The 16,362-nt window shown below is 43.7% G+C and overlaps 1 protein-coding gene across 1 annotated transcript in view; it reads left to right on the top strand.

Moving 5' to 3' along the window:
- Positions 1 to 6,929: 6,929 nt before the first annotated feature.
- The window catches only part of ELP2 (elongator acetyltransferase complex subunit 2), a 115,157-nt gene continuing 105,724 nt past the window's right edge, over positions 6,930 to 16,362 (top strand). The window contains exons 1-2 of the mRNA XM_074945103.1: positions 6,930 to 7,061; positions 9,539 to 9,617. Coding sequence (XP_074801204.1) covers positions 6,930 to 7,061; positions 9,539 to 9,617 — 211 coding nt within the window. The remainder of the gene's footprint in view (positions 7,062 to 9,538; positions 9,618 to 16,362) is intronic.

The raw sequence follows: 16,362 nt of genomic DNA, 5'->3' as shown, positions 1-16,362 counted from the left end.
ACACAACTAAACGAACTCAAACCCCAAGGGATACAAAGCTTATATGAAACAAGATGACAAATTTAGCACCCCTGATCATGTAGCTCATGAAACTAGCCTACAGGTTTTAAAAAAAAGGATGGGAAAAGCAAAAGTTTTAGGGTTCTATTTTCCATGCTTTGCAGTTTGGCTAGAGTACATTTCCCACTCGACTGCCTTTTTATATATTCAAAATAATGGAAAAAGATACCTTTCTAGCATAGTTCAGGTTACATTATGTTAATCATTAAATATTAATGTATAGCAAGGGCAAAAGTCAAGCATAGCGTAAAAGCTAAACATTTCCTTCCAAAGCATTCACATTTTTGTCTGTGAGAAAGCATATATTTATCCCATTTTCTTTCCAATGTAGATGCTGATTTCTAGAGGTATCTGCCTTTTTTGCTTGGGTCTTTCAAACATTCTCATGTACACAATACCCTACAGGTATTGCTAGCACACTAGAGTGACTTTGCCCTCATTTTCTAGACATCTCGCTCTTGGCATATTTTTTAAAAAAAAATACTGCAGTGGTTATTTTTGTGATTGAAAGAAAAATGACACAAAAATAACATGCCTCAATGCACATTTAGCATGTGAGATTTATAAGTCATGTGCCTGAAAATACAAACTCGGGTTATTTTGTTTGATGTTCTGTGTCCGATTTAGTTTTAAATAGTTCAAATGAGGGCTTCCACCACTTCCATCGGACACTGTTGATAATCTCTCATAGATCTCATTTTGAGGACATTGTTTTGATACTCCAGCTAATTTTTTGTTCTATATCATCCCACAAATCTTAACTAAATACTTATATCTGTCATCTCTGGATTAAGATAAACAACTTAATTCTTACACCTTTCACAGCCTTGTATTCACTCCTCAGATATCACTTAGCCAAACTATACAGATATAATTCTATTAAGGTTTCCTAATAAGTGTATGTGATAAAGTGCATAAACCCCACACTGCAGGAACCGTGAAGGGGTTAATGGCCAGAACAGTGACTTCCCCAGCTGTGACCAAGTGGCTGACTAGTAACAGCTGGATAAAAGGCTGCATTCTCAGACAGTGGGGAGGCTGCTAAGGCTAGTGATGATCTCAAGGAGGTTCCATGAGTCCTGGCAAGAAGCTACCCATGGAACAGACCCACAGGTCGTACTCTACAAGGTGGGAAGGAGAAAGCTGGACATCTGGAGGCCCACATTTAGTCAGGTCTTGGAGTAGTCCTCAGAGACCCAGAAAGCTTGGAGACTGTGCTCTTAAAGGGCCATGGCATCACAATAGCCCCTTGGATATGGGGTGAAGAATTAAAAACTTTCACATTCCAGCTCTTTAATTATTTTTCTTGTTCTTCTCTAAATTTTATCCATTTTGTTAACATTTTTCTGGTATTGAGAGGCCCAGAACGAAACACACTACTCAAAGGGATCTGAGGATCTGGCCCCTACTTTGATGCTACCTGATCAGTTTCTGTTGCATAAGATGATACAATGATGGGAAGAAACTTAAAACACAAACTATTTTAATTTAATCCTTAAATAAATCCTTAAATGCATCAACAACCAATGAAGCCGAATGAGTAAAGGGGACACTTGAGAATAGGAGGGCAGTGAAGTATTAATTTAGTTGCATAACTTTGAATGGAATGAAGACTGTAGTTACAAGAAGAAAGGATTCCAGTCAAATGAGAATCACAGTAATTTAGGCATAATATATAGCTAGAGCTTTGACCGAGGTTCTATAGCAAAGGGAAGGTCAAGGAGTTGCATATTTCAGATGTACAATCAAGAAATTAGATCAACAATATAAACTAAAAGAAAGATAAATGGATTCCCAATTCCTTATCTATCTTGGGTTTTTGACAGAATCTGAGTGCCTTCAACTTAAAATAGATTAGCAATAGCTCACATGTTCACAGTCTAATTGGTTGCCATATATGGGATTGGGAAGGAATTTCTCCCCAGGTCAGATTGGCAGAGACCATTAGAAGTTTTTCACTTTCCTCTGAAGCACAGCGTTTGGGTCACTTGCCAGTGTTATAAGGGTATATCTTAATCAATTCCCTGCTATTGCAGGGGCCTCGGGTACTAGTGCATCTTGGTCCCTCCTACTCTCTGCCTGCAGCACCTAATAGTCTAGTCTCCTTTGGTCCAATTTTGGATCGTTGGATTTGGTGTGTGAGTGGTGTTGTGGGCCTGTGGTGTGTATGTTGTGGGCCTGTGGTGTGTAGGAGGTCAGACTAGATGATCAGATTAGTGGTCCCTTATGGTCTTCAACTCTGAGGTCTCCAGGAGACTATGTGGAGTCTTTAGGTCTTCTTCATTTTTTGAGGCAAAGAAACTCTGCTAGTGGTTGGGTTATTTTTGTTTGTTTTTTCTGTTATTGGTCTATTTTTTATGGTATTACTATGGGGCTGAGTTAAGATTGGGTGCCTTAACTATGCATTTCCTTAAGCTTCATAGAATTTAAGGTCAGAAAGCACCATTAGATCAAATAATCTGACCTCCTGGATATCACAAGCCATTGAATTTCATGCAAATACCCTACATTGAGCCTACAATGACTTCAGTTATACTAAAACATTATATTCCTCTGGATGCTAAAATGTTGCAGAAAATAGAGACCAAGGCACCACCAATGCCAGAGGTTCCTGCAAAGTAAAATTAGAATAATATTAAAGGCTGAAAAATACAAGGAAGTAAAAAATACAAAAAGAAAAGTAATGCACAGAACACCCCCCCAGAGCAAACGATTTGGTAGCACCCACTATCTTGTGCCTGCTCACTGACCTCACTAGGCAGAAGATCTGTTAAATCTTTTGGTGGGTGTTCCTAGGTCACTAAGGTTTGTGCACATATTTCTTTTAGTAAGTATGTGCTGATATATTTTAAAATATTTTTGAAACATAAAGATATAGTTGCCATCTGTTATTGCTTTCAGAGTTGATTCAGTCACGCTATCTGCATAGTGTCTCAAGAATCCTAAATGTTCACTCACACAATAAAGTGAAATTTCAGAGGTCTCTGGAGGCTTATTCACTCTTCCATAAAACAATACGGATCACTACATCCAGTCCAAGTTGTTCAGGGATTATCATACAGTAATAAATATCCTTAGCCTTCACCTGATGTTTCTAATTGTTCTTGTTCTTCAGCATGCATTTGACTTTTCTTCCTGTTAATGCCACCTCACAAACAACCATTTTAGATCCCAGTGTTTCAGGACAGAGTCGATCACTTCCACACAACCTTCTCAATTGTTATGTTTGGAGGAAAAGTAGTTAATCCTCTAAAAAGGACAAATTATTGAATAGTACTGAGACCATGCATACAAATATTCACAATTTTCAGACCAGAAAGAATTTTTATAACTCAAATATAAACACTTGAAATGTGGGTTTTAATGGGAATTGAGATAGATTCTTAACAATACTTTTCAGGAAATAAGGTTGTTCATAATAAAAGAAATACATTTTATGAGAGTGGTCTGTACAGTTACTGCATACGTGTTTGCACTATAAATCCCAGGCACCTAAGCTGTTTGTGCCCTTGGCATAAGGAACTTGGATTTTCCATAGTAATGCATTTTGTGTTTGCTCTTAACTGAGACCTGAGAAAGCTCCAGATCAGATGGCTGGATGCTTGCTACTTTTGAATATCTTGTTTACTAAGTTAGTGTATGTGTAAAAGTGACAGAAGGTACTGATAGCAAAACTATGATGCAGAAAAGAATGCTGCAAGCAAAGATATAATGACAGTAAACATGGGCCTGATCCTAATGAGTCTTTCCACTGACTTCTGAGTTTTGGATCAGGACCTATATGAGCCTTATCTCTTTTAGATATGTTCATACGGTGTTATGTTTATCAGTAGATTTTACATTTCAAAGTGTAATTCATGTAAAAACTCTTGGCATCTGTACATATAGTTAAAATAATATATAAGCATAAAGGCTCTGCTACTGCTCTTCATACAAAGCAATATTATTTGAAAATAACCACAGATGGGTGTGAATGTCAGGCAAACAATACATAATGCCTTTTTTGTTTTAATAAGATACTAGTGTATTGCAATATTATCCACAATCCACACAATAACCTCTGCTAATATGGGGTTTGTAAACAGAATATCATGTTAACTGTTTGAGATTGCACTTCTGAGTGTTGTCTTTTTGCAATGGAAAAATACCTCTTTCCACATTTTTATGTGCTCTGGAATGCATGACTACTACCACATCTGTTTCTGCATTATGTTTTTGAAGCAGAAGCTCTAATCAGTTTGATTACGTGACAAGCTGTTTCATCCCCTTCTACTTTTTCAAGCAATTTTCTAGGTCATGATTGCATGAGACTTCCCTGTTTAACAAAAGAATTCAAGGAGATTTTCTAATGTGTCTTTCAGCAAGCAAATTACATTCATTGTTTGGACATTTAAATTTTGACACAGCAATTTCTGTTTGGTAAAATTATTCAGAAATACATTCTCTATTATGTGAGGCACATCTATGCATTTGGCAGTGAAAGCCATTTGTAAAATATTTAAAATTTAGTCCCTTCAATAAATATCGAACAGAGATGCAATTAATATTTATTAAATTAAATCCAGCACCTTTCACAAGCACTATTCAACTTTCAATTTAAAATGTTTAATCTAAATATTTTAGATGTAGTGTAAAAACTTGTGTTTGATGTCTGCTTTCTTATCTTACAAAATGATTTCATTGTGTTTGTGGAATATACTGTCGAGTCAAATTATTGTGGCAAGTTACATTTTTTAAAAATGTAGGGTAAGTAAATCTGGCTGGTAAAAGAAAACAGTGTTTTCCCATCTAAGATCATGTAGATACAGTCTATAAACATTCTCACAGGGAATAATTCCTCACCCTGGATCATCCCCTTCTGTGGTAAATCCTACAGGGGTGGGTTCAGAGGGTAGAAGTTTCTGCAAGAGATTATTATTGTGCTAGAGATGTGGAATTTCCCCAATCGTGGAAATGACCACAGGGCCATATCCCAAACCTGGAAGAAAGGGAAAAGATGTTCTTGTGGTTAACATGATTGTGACCCAAGAGAACTGAGTTCTATTCTTGGCTGTGTTACCCAGCTTTAGATAAGGAGTCTGTAAGTCACTCACACCAAAATGTTCATAATTATGTTCCTTATTTTCTGAGTGCCACACTTGGGACTCCTAGAGCGAAATTGTGACTCCACTAAAATCAATAGTTTTGTCTTGTTTTGAGGATCCTATTGAAACCAACAGGTTTCCTACTTCTAGAATCTAATTTTCAGAAGCGTTGAGCACTTACAACTGTATTTGATGTAAACAGGAGCTGTGGGTGCTCAGCAACTCTGAAAAATGGCATCCTAGATTTTTCAAGTTGGGTACCTAGGTAGTGAGGCACTCAAAATTAATAGACATAGGTGAATTTTGGCCTTATTTGCTCTGTTCTTCAGTTCCCTATCTATAAAATGGGGATAGTAATACCACTCACCCTCCACATGGGTCTTGTGAAGACATTCATTTATTTTTGTGAGGCATTATGGTGATGGGTACCCTAGAAAAGAAAATGAATGATTCTGGGCTGGGTTTGGTTTGTGTACAGCACATTAGGCATAGGAGCCACACACTGAATGATGATAAATAAAAATACTGAATAGCTCCCTCATTCACCAAGTACCTTTTATCCTGTGCACTGAATGAGGCAGAGGTCCCAAGGATAAAAATGTGACAATTTAATTAAAGATTGTATCACAACGCATATGCGCAAAAGGGCAGAACTAAGACTGTAGCAGCAACAGATAGCTCAGTGGTTTGAGCATTGGCCTGCTAAACCCAGGGTTGTGAGTTTAATCCTTGAGAGGGCCATTTAGGGATCTGGGGCAAAAATTGGGGATTGGCCCTGCAGGGGGTTCGACTAGATGACCTCCTGAGGTCCTGTCCAACCCTGATAGTCTATGATTAATTCTGACATTTTCTAACTTCTGAGTACTTGACTATGCAACGTGAACAGCTTTTAACATTTTTGTGTGTGTGGGTGTAGTTAAAAGTACACATTTACAAGGTGTACAAAACACACCTACAACACCGTGTGATCAACATCTTTGGGAACACGAAGCAGATCTGTCACTCCATTTTTAATCCATAAATATTTTTCTATTCCACCGACAGGTCTACGATGAGAAAACTCCGATTTAATGTTCCTGGGACTTGGTTCCTTTTGAAAATCTTAATACATATGTAAGAAAATTAGGGCGATACAGCCACTGCCACGGGTCCAGGACAGAACAGGGCGACCAAGTGAGGCGGGGTATTGAACACGAGTCGAACAGACACCTTCCCCACGCGCGGGGCGGGCTCCGAGCGGCGTCTCCCCCGGCCACCCGGTCCCGCAGCCGCTACGCCCGCAAGCCGGGGGAGGCAAACGGCCCAGCGAGCACCAGCAGCGGGTCTCGGAGGCGGAGAGGCGGGAGCCAACCCGGGCTACGATCTCCACACGGACGAGCCAGCGCCACGCTGAGCACGTGCTTGGCGCCAACGGACTCGGCGGCGGCTGCTGCCGCTGCTGTCGGAGAGCCCAGGTTTCTGCCCCGGCTGCGCGGCTGCTCTCCTGTGGTCCGGGCGCAGTTGGAGGCGGGAAAAGGCGGGGCTGGAGCGGAGCGGGGCCTGGGGCCACGAGAAGAGGCGGGGCAGGGCACCACGTGGTGCCCTACGCAGCTGCGTACGGCTAGGGAGAGGCCTGTGACTCGTGGGTGAGAGTGAGGCTGAGGGACCTCAGAGCCCGGCTGCAGTTCACAGCCCCGCCCTCTCGCGGTGGCCCTGCCGGCGGTGCCTCCCGGACGCCGTACCCGCCTCGCGTGGCGTCGCACGACGGAAGCTGCGTGAGGTCAAAGGCGGCGGCGCGCGAGGGAAATGGCGGCGCCGCTGGGAATCGGTCACGTTGCCTGTTGCGCGAATCGGGCGGGCGGCGGGGCCGTGTCGTGGGGGCGGGGCGGGCTCCTGGCCTTCGGCACCTGCCGCTCTGTGGCGCTCTACGACCCCGAGGTGAGGGGGGCGGGCAGAGGTGAAGGTAGACCAGACCGGCTTCTCGAGGCCGGCGATTTAAAGGGCCTGGGGTTCCCGGTAGGGGCCGGAGCCCCGTTGCTGGAGCCCCGGGGTAGCGGCGGTGGTCGGGAGCCCCCCGTGGATCCGTGGGTAATTTAAAGGGCCGGGCACTTTAAATCGCCGCTCGAGTCCTGGGGCTCCCGGCTGCCTCCACAGCTGTAGTTCCCGCGGTGGTTTAAAGGGCCCGGGGCTCCCAGCCGCTGCAGCCCCAGGCCCTTTGGGCCAGGGGTTTAATGGCCCCACCTCTTCTGGTTGAGGCCCCGCCCCCCCGCTCAGCTCTCAGGCCCTCCTGGGGGCGGGACAGCTATCTCGTTTGTCCCCCAGGTAGCGCTGCTGCTGGGCCCGCTGGCCTCAGGAGTTCCACTGCCCGTGCCTCCGCTGCCGCCTCGCAGCCTGGCCGGGCTAGGCACCCGGCTGCTCAACCCCCACCGGTGGGCACGCGCCGTGCTGGGCCTCCCCATTGCAGCCCCGCCCCACAGCGACTTGGTTATCAGCTCCCGGCGGCCCTTCTGCTGCATGCGCTGGCCGCGAGCCGCCTCAGCTGTGTGCGTAGTGGGGAACCGAGTCCATGGGCTCGCGCCGGGCTGGCAGCACTTACCCTGCATGGAAACCCATGTTATAACGAGGCCAGCTCTCTGTGCGTGCAGATGGCCTGGCCCCCAGGGGCAGGGCGTCCTGGGGCTGCCCTCAGCGACTGCCCCCTGAGAGTAGCGGGTGTAGTGTGAAAACTGCTCTCTGTCTTAAATTTGCTACCAGTAGCCGTTACTGATATTAAACTGCTATCTGACCTGCTCTGCTACTGTAACAGCAGAAGTAAATTGTAATCAGTATCAGTTACTGATATGTAAAGTTGTTCTTATTTGCTAACTTGTCCTAATTTGCTAAAACTTGACAGTGGTGTGGGATGGAAGCATAAAGTCTTCAGCTTCCAAAGAACCCTGCCTGGGGTATGTGTGTATTAATTACTTCTTAATTGACTGAGGGCATTTAAACGTCATTTATTTTGCAGCTGCATTTACTGTGCAAACACAACATAGCAAATGCAATACTAGAAACACAGATGTCTTTGCTAAAACTATAACTACTTATACATATTTTCAATGAGTATTTGTTATTAACATATAAATTAAATAGCACAGTGACACATCTGCACAATAACAAATGATGAAGTGCTAAGAGTGATTCAGGAAGTCCCAGCAGCAAATAAGACAAGTTTGTGAACTGCTAAGATACTTTAAAAAAGAAAAGGAGTACTTGTGGCACCTTAGAGACGAACAAATTTATTTGAGTATAAGCTTTCGTGGGTGAGCTGTAGCTCACGGAAGCTTATGCTCAAATAAATTTGTTCGTCTCTAAGGTGCCACAAGTACTCCTTTTTCTCTTTGCGGATACAGACTAACTCGGCTGCTACTCTGAAACCTAAGATACTTTGTGCACTTTTATAAACTCATAAGGGATTCTTTGTTTGTGAAGGGGTATATGTAAAATATTTCACTGAATCAAATCTCCTGCAGCACTCAGTAAGTCACATCAGACAGAGAGGAGCTGCGGTGACTAGGCATTGGGATGCCTGTGCCTTTAAGAACCCAGCAGAAAGCCCATGCTGAGATCTACTGTCTTGTGAGAGGGGAAATGAAAAAGCCCCTCTGACCAAATTCAAAAGCCCCTTTGCCCCCGCACCCTATTTTTGCAAACACTGGTGTCTCAGTCCACTGGGGTAACTGTTACCCTCTCTACCCCTGCCTGTGCTAGGGTTTTGCCCCCTGCTACCCTCTGGCAGCACTTCACCCCTGGGCTTAACCACAGCTCCTATCCCCCATACCTGGTTTTGTCCTTCAGCCCATATCCTAACCCTGCCTCCATCTGCTTGAACCCCCCGGCCAGTCAGTTTCTGTCTCCTGCTCACCACCCTCCTTCAGTTTGCTCCCTTTGCCTCTTTTTAACGTCCTGTAAAAAGCAGTCCGCAGAATCTGATGCCAAGTAAAGGCAGGGTGAAGGGCTGTGGCTTCAGCAGATGTTATTGAGTATGCTCAGCTCGTGTAGTACACCATAAGCAGCAAATTAAGACAGAGAGCAGTTTTTCTTTGCTCAGCCTCCCTCTGGCTGGGCATCTTTGTGCTTCTCCCTTCAGCTTCCTGTTCTCCGCTTTGCTTCTGGTGCCCAGGCTGCCAGCCGCATGGCTGCCCCGAGTGGTTGAAGGACCCGCCTGCCATTAAAACGCTAACATCAAGAAGGTGTTTGATCTTTTTTTCTATAACTTGTTCCTTCTTGAGCAAGCTCTCCAGGACATCGGGAAGTTGTTAGATAAATGACCCTTCTTAAAGCTTTGGCAGTGTGGCTCACCTGTCCTCATTTTTATAAAACATAAATTTCCTCAAAAACAGTTGGGCAACTAAACATTTTCTTTCTTTTCTCAGAAAAGAAGAGTAGTTGCTACACTGAATGGTCACACTGGTAGAGTTAATTGTGTGCAGTGGATTCACAACCAAGATGGCTGTAAGTCAGGGGTGGGCAAACTTTTTGGCCTTAGGGCCACATCGGGTTTCCGAAATCGTATGGAGGGCCAGTTAGGGGAGGCTGTGCCTCCCCAAACACCAAGGCATGGCACGGCCCCGGCCCCTATCCGACCTTTCCTGCTTCGCACCCCCTGACGGCCCCATCCATCCCTCCCTGTCCCCTGACTGCCCCCCGCCACCCCATCCAACCCCCCCTGGTCTCCTGTCTCCATTCAACCCCCCTGTTCCCTGCTCTGTGACCGCCCCGACCCCTATCCACACCCCTGACCACCATCCTGAACTCCCTGCCCTCTATCCAATCCCCTCCGCTCCCTGCCCCCTTACCGTGCTGCCTGGAGCGCTGGTGGCGCTACAGCCGCACCGCCCAGAGCACCAGGACAGGCAGCCGCGCTGCCCAGCTAGAGCCAGCCATGCCACCGCGCAGCACAGAGCACCGGGTCAGGCCGCGGCTCTGCAGATGTGCTGCCCGGCAAGAGCTCGTCGCCCAGAGCGTTGCGCCGGTGACGCAGTGAGCTGAGGCTGCAGGGGAGGGAGAACAGCAGGGGAGAGGCCAGGGGCTAGCCTCCCGGGCCAGGAGGTCAGGGGCTGGACAGGACGGTCCCGCGGGCTATAGTTTGCTCACCTCTGCTGTAAGAACTAAGCAAGCTGTGTTTGCAAATACCCACTTTTGTTCTGTGCTAGAACAGGATTCTTATTTTTCATGTGCTCATCTGAGGACTGTTGAATCCTGGATGCTGTCAACTTGCAATCTCGTCAGTTTAAAAATTTGAATTAAGTAGTTGTTTGGGTGCTTGGGGGGTAGGTGAGCAGTGGCACGTGGCCCGGGACCCTGCTGGTGCTGCGGGAGGGGGTGTTCTCTGGAAGCAGCGACATCTGTCAGCTCCTAGGCGGAGGTGGAGGCGTGGCCATGCAGCTCTATGCGCTGCCTCCCACCCTGAGCGCTGGCTTCACACCTCCCATTGGCTGGGAACTGCAGCCAATGGGAGCTATGGGGGCGGTGCCTGAAGGTGAAGGCAGTGCGCCGAGCCCCCTGGCTGCACCTCTCCCTACGAGCTGAAGGATGTCGCGGTTTTTGGGGCGCTCTCACCGAGGTAAGCGCTACCCAGAGCCCTCACCCCCTGCCATGCTCTAACCCCTGAGCCCCTGACCCAAATGTCTGCTGCTGGGAGGAGTGGGGGTGGGCGGTGGCCCGAGACTGCCCTAGCAGCAGCCGCTGTGGCTGGCCCAAGGGCTGCCCGAACTGCTCAGGTGGCCCGAGGGCCAGCTGCACTGACCGCTGTAGAAGTCACGGAGGTCACAGAAAGTTACGGAATCCGTTATTTCTGTGACCTCCATGACAAACTCGCAGCCGTAGTCATTAGAGGAGGTTTTGGAACAAATTGCTAAATTAAACAGGAGTAAGTTACCAAACCAGAGGATATTCACCTAAGAGATCTGAGGGAACTCAAATATGAAATTGTAGAGCTGCTAACTGTGTTACGTAACCTATCGTTTAAATCAGTTTCTATACTAGCTGACTGGAGGATAGCTAATGTGACACCAATTTTTAAAAAAAGCTCTGGAGGCGATCCTAGCAATTACAGACTAGTAACCCTAACTTCGGTACCAGGCAAATGGGTTGAACCTGTAATAAAGAAAAGAATTATCAGACACATAGATGAAGATTTTTGGGGAAGAGTCAACATGCCTTTTTATAGGGAAATCATGCCTCTTCAATCTATTAGAATTCTTTTGAGGGAGAACAAACGTGGACAAGAGTGATCCAGGGGATATAGCACAGTGGTGACCAAACTTTTCCTGTCATGACCCCCCTTACCAGTATTGGAATTTGTCTGTGCCCCCCCTCCATTGCTGTACAGTTGGCTCAGTAGAGGATCTTAGGCTGAAAGTAGAACTGGAGATGGATGAGGGGCTGGTGCTAGAGGGCGGAGAGGGAATGAGGGCAGAGTGGAGCTGTGGCTGGGAGTGGAGCGGGGTTTGGTGGTGCTCCTTCCCCACCTCCCGTCTGGACCGTGCCGTGCGCTCCCCTGAACGTTCCTCTGCGCCTCCCTACGGGGGATTGCCCCACAGTTTGGGGGCCACTGATACATCATACTTGGACTTTTAGAAAGCATTTGACAGGCTTTTAAACAAAGTATGCAATCATGGAATAAAAGGGACAGTCCTCTCATGCGTCAGTAACTGGTTAAAAGTCTGGAAACAAAGGCTAGGAATAAATGGTCAGTTTTCTGAATGGAGACAGGTAAATAGTGGTATCCTCCAAGGATCTGTAGTGGGACCAGTGCCATTCAACGTACTCATGAATGATCTGTAAAAAGGTTTAAATAGCGAGGTGGCAAAATTTGCAGGCAATACAAAACTATTCAGATAAAGTCCAAAGCAGACTGCAAAGAGTCACAAAAGGGATCTCACAAAACTGGATGACTGGGCAACAAAATGGCAGATGAAATTCAGTATTGATGCAACGTAATGCACAATGGAAAACATAATCCCAACTATACATACAAAATGATGGCGTGTAAATTAGCTGTTACTATTCAAGAAAGAGATCTTGGACTCAAGAATAACTCTCTGAAAATATCTGCTCAATGTGCAGCAACCGTCAAAAAAGCTAACAATGTTAGGAATCATTAGGAAAGGGAAAGATAATAAGATAGAAAATATAATGCTACTCTATAAATCCTTGGTACTTCCACATCTTAAACACTGAATACAGTTCTGCTCACCCCATCTCAAAACAGATAGAATTAGAAAAGGTACAGAGAAAGACAACAAAAATGACTAGGGATATGGAACAGCTTCTGTATGAGGAGAGATTAAAAATAATGTGACTTTTCAGCTTGGAAAAGAGAAAACTAAGGGGTATGTATATCTGATACAGGTCTATAAAATTGTGAATGTTGTGGAGAAAGTGAATATAGAAGTGTTGTTTATTATTTCACATAACACAAAAACCAGGGGTCACCCAATGAAATTAATAGGCAGCAGATTTAAAACAAACAAAAGGAAGTACTTCACACAGTTCACAGTGAATCTGTGGAACTCATTGCCAGGGGATGTTGTGAAGGCTAAAATATAATGGTTTCTTTAAAAGGATTAGATAAGTTCATGGAGGATAGGTCCATAAATGGCTATTAGCCAAGATAGTTGGGGATGCAACCCCATGCTCAGGGTGTCCTTAGCCTCTGATTGCCAGAAGCTGGGAGTGGATGACAGGATGGATCACTCAGTGATTGCCTGTCTTTTCATTCCATCTGAAGTACCTGGCATTGGCCACTGTTGGAGGACAGGATGCTGAACTAGTTGGACCGTTGTTCTGACCCTATATGGCCGTTCTTGATACATCCTAGGGTACTTAAGGAACTAACTGAAGCAATCCTCGGAGCCATTAACAGTTATCTTTGAAAACTCCTGAGGATTGGAGAGGTCCTGGAAGACTGGTGAAGGACAAACATGGTATCTTTATTTAAAAAGGGTAACAAGACTGACTCAGGGAATTATAGATCTGTTAGTCTGACTTCAATACCTGGAATAATACTGGAGCAAATTTTTTATCAATTTGTAAGCACCTGGAGGATAATCAGGTTATAAGAAATAGTCAGCATGGTTTTGTAAAGAACAAATCATGCCAAACCAACGTAAATTTCTTTCTTTGATAGGATTACCGAACAAGTGGATAGGCGGGATCAGTAGACATGATATACCTTGATTTTCAGTACTGTTTTTGACACAGTTCCATGTGACATTGTCATAAGCAAACTGGGAAAATGTGGTCTAGGTGAATTTACTATAAGGTGGGTGCATAGCTGATTGAAAGACCGTACTCAAAGAGTAGTTATTAATGGTTTGCTGTAACATTGGGAGAGCGTATCAAGGGGGGTTGCCCAGAGTCAGTCCTTGGTTCAATATTGCTAGTCAATATTTTCATTAATGACTTGGATAATGGAGTAGAGAGTATGCTTATAAAATTTGCAGATGACACCAAGCTGGCTGGGTTACAAACATTTTGGAGGATAGATTTAAAATTCAAAATGACCTTGACAAATTGGAGAATTGGTCTGAATTCAACAAGACTGAAATTCAATAAATACAAGAGCAAAGTATTTCACTTAAGCAGGAAAAATCAAATGCACAACTACAAAATAGGGAATAACTTTGTAGGTAGTACAGCTGAAAAGGACCAGGGGGAAATAGTGGACCACAAACTGAATATGAGTCGTCAGTGTGATGCAGCTGCAAAACAGGCTAATATGATTCTGGTTGAATATGATTGAATATGATTAACAGGAGTGTTGCATGTAAGACACAGGAGGTAATTGTCCTGCTCTGCTTGGCACTGGTGGGGTCCCATCTTGAATACTGTGTCCAGTTCTGGGCACCACAATTTAGGAACAATATGGTGAAATTGGGAAGAGTCCAGAGTAGAGCAACAAAAAACCTGACGTATGAGGAAAGGTTGAAAAAACTGGGCATGTTTAGTTTTGAGAAACGAAGACTGAGGGGCAACCTGACAACTGTCTTCCAATATGTTAAGGGCTGTTATAAAGAGAACAGTGATCAATTGCTCTCCATGTCCATTGAAGACAAGACAAGAAGTAATGGGATTAATCTGCAGCAAGGGAGATTTAGGTTAGATAGTAAGAAAAACTTTCGAACTATAAGGGTAGTTAAGCTATGGAATAGGCTTCCAGGGGTGATCATGGAGTCCCCATCATTGGAAGCTTTTAAAAACAAGTTGGACAAATACCGTTAGGGATGGCATAGGTTTACTTGGTCCTGCCACAATGCATGGGGCTGGACTTGATGACTTCTTCACGTTGCTTCCAGCCCTACAGTTCTATGATTTGTATAAATCAGTATGCTAAAAAAAAAAAAAAAAGACTCCAAACTAGGGCTGTCAAGCAATTTAAAAAAAAATCGTGCTTAATTGCACGATTAAAAAAATTAATCGCGATTAATAGCACGATTAATCACACTGTTAAAAAATAATAGAATACTATTTAAATATTTTTTGCATGTTTTGTACATTTTGAAACGTTGATTTCAATTACAACACAGAATACAAAGTGTACAGTGTTCACGTCATATTTATTTTTGATTACAAGTATTTGTGCTATAAAAACCAAAAGAAATAGTATTTGTCAATTTACGTCATACAAGTACTGTAATACGTCTTTTATCTTACAAATGTCGAATTATGTACAAAAAATAACTGCATTCAAAAATAAAACAATGTAAAACTTTTGAGCCTAAAAGCTTACTCATTCCTATGTCTTGTTCAGTTAGTCACTCAAAAAGTTTGTTTACATTTTCAGGAGATAATGCTGCCCACTTCTTATTTACAGTGTCACCTGAAAGTGAGAACAGGTGTTCACGTGGCACTGTTGTAGCCAGCTTTGCAAGATATTTACATGCTAGATGTGTTACAGATTCATATGTCCGTTCATGCTTCAGCCAGCATTCCAAAAGGACATGCGTCCATGCTGATGACGGGTTCTGCTCAATAACAATCCAAAGCAGTGCAAACTGACTCATGTTAATTTTCATTATCTGAGTCAGATGCCACCAGGAGAAGGTTGATTTTCTTTTTTGGTGATTCGGATTCTTGTAGTTTCCACATTGAAGTGTTGTTCTTTTAAGACTTCTGAAAGCATGCTCCACACCTTGTCCCTCTCAGATTTTGGAAGGCACTTCAGATTCTTAAACTTTGGGTCGAGTGCTGTAGCCATCTTTAGAAATCTCACATTGGTACCTTCTTTGCATTTTGTCAAATCTGCAGTGAAAGTGTTCTTAAAACAAACAACATGTGCTGGGTCATCATTGGAGACAGCTATAACATGAAATATATGGCAGAATGTGGGTAAAACAGAGCAGGAGACATACTATTCTCCTCCAGAAGTTCAGTCACAAATTTAATTAGAGCATTATTTTTTTAACGAGCATCATTAGCATGGAAGCATGTCCTCTGGAATGGTCGCCGAAGCATGAAGGGGCATATGAATGTTTAGCATATCTAGCACGTAAATACCTTACAATGCCGGCTACAGAAGTGCCATATGAACGCCTGTTCTCACTTTCAGGTGACATTGTACAGTAAATAAGAAGCCGGCCGCGTTCTCTTCGTAAATGTTAACAAACTTGTTTGTCTTAGCGATTGGCTGAACAAGAAGTATGACTGAGTGGACTTGTAGGCTCTAAAGTTTTACATTGTTTGGTTTTTGAGTGGTGGTATGTAACAAAAAAAAAATCTACTTTGTAAGTTTTACTTTCACGATAAAGAGATTGCCTTACGGTATTGGATGAGCTGAACTGAAAAGTACTATTTTCTTTTGTCATTTTTACAGTGCAAATATTTGTAATAAAATAATATAAACTGAGCACTGTACACTTTGTATTTTGTGTTGTAATTAAAATCAATATATTTGAAAATGTAGAAAAACATCCAAAATTACTTAATACATTTCAAATGGTATTCTATTAACAGTGTGATTAATCACGATTAATTTTTTTGAGTTAATCGTGTGAGTTTACGGCGATTAATAGACAGCTCTATTCCCAACCAAAAAAACTTAATTAAGACACACTTAAGTTACTTGAGTGAATTTTAAAATTGGCATGCCCTTGACTGTATTCATATAAAACTTCACAAGTATTAGCGTTTGTGGGATTTTTTTTCTTTACAGATATGTTCAATGGTCTGCCTAGTCTTGAACCGCGCTTAGCCT

The sequence above is a fragment of the Natator depressus genome, chromosome 2 (assembly GCF_965152275.1).
Source record: "Natator depressus isolate rNatDep1 chromosome 2, rNatDep2.hap1, whole genome shotgun sequence".
Classification (NCBI taxonomy): domain Eukaryota; kingdom Metazoa; phylum Chordata; order Testudines; family Cheloniidae; genus Natator; species Natator depressus.
Note: the sequence above shows the minus strand (reverse complement) of the source record. Positions and strands in the feature narration are given on the sequence as shown.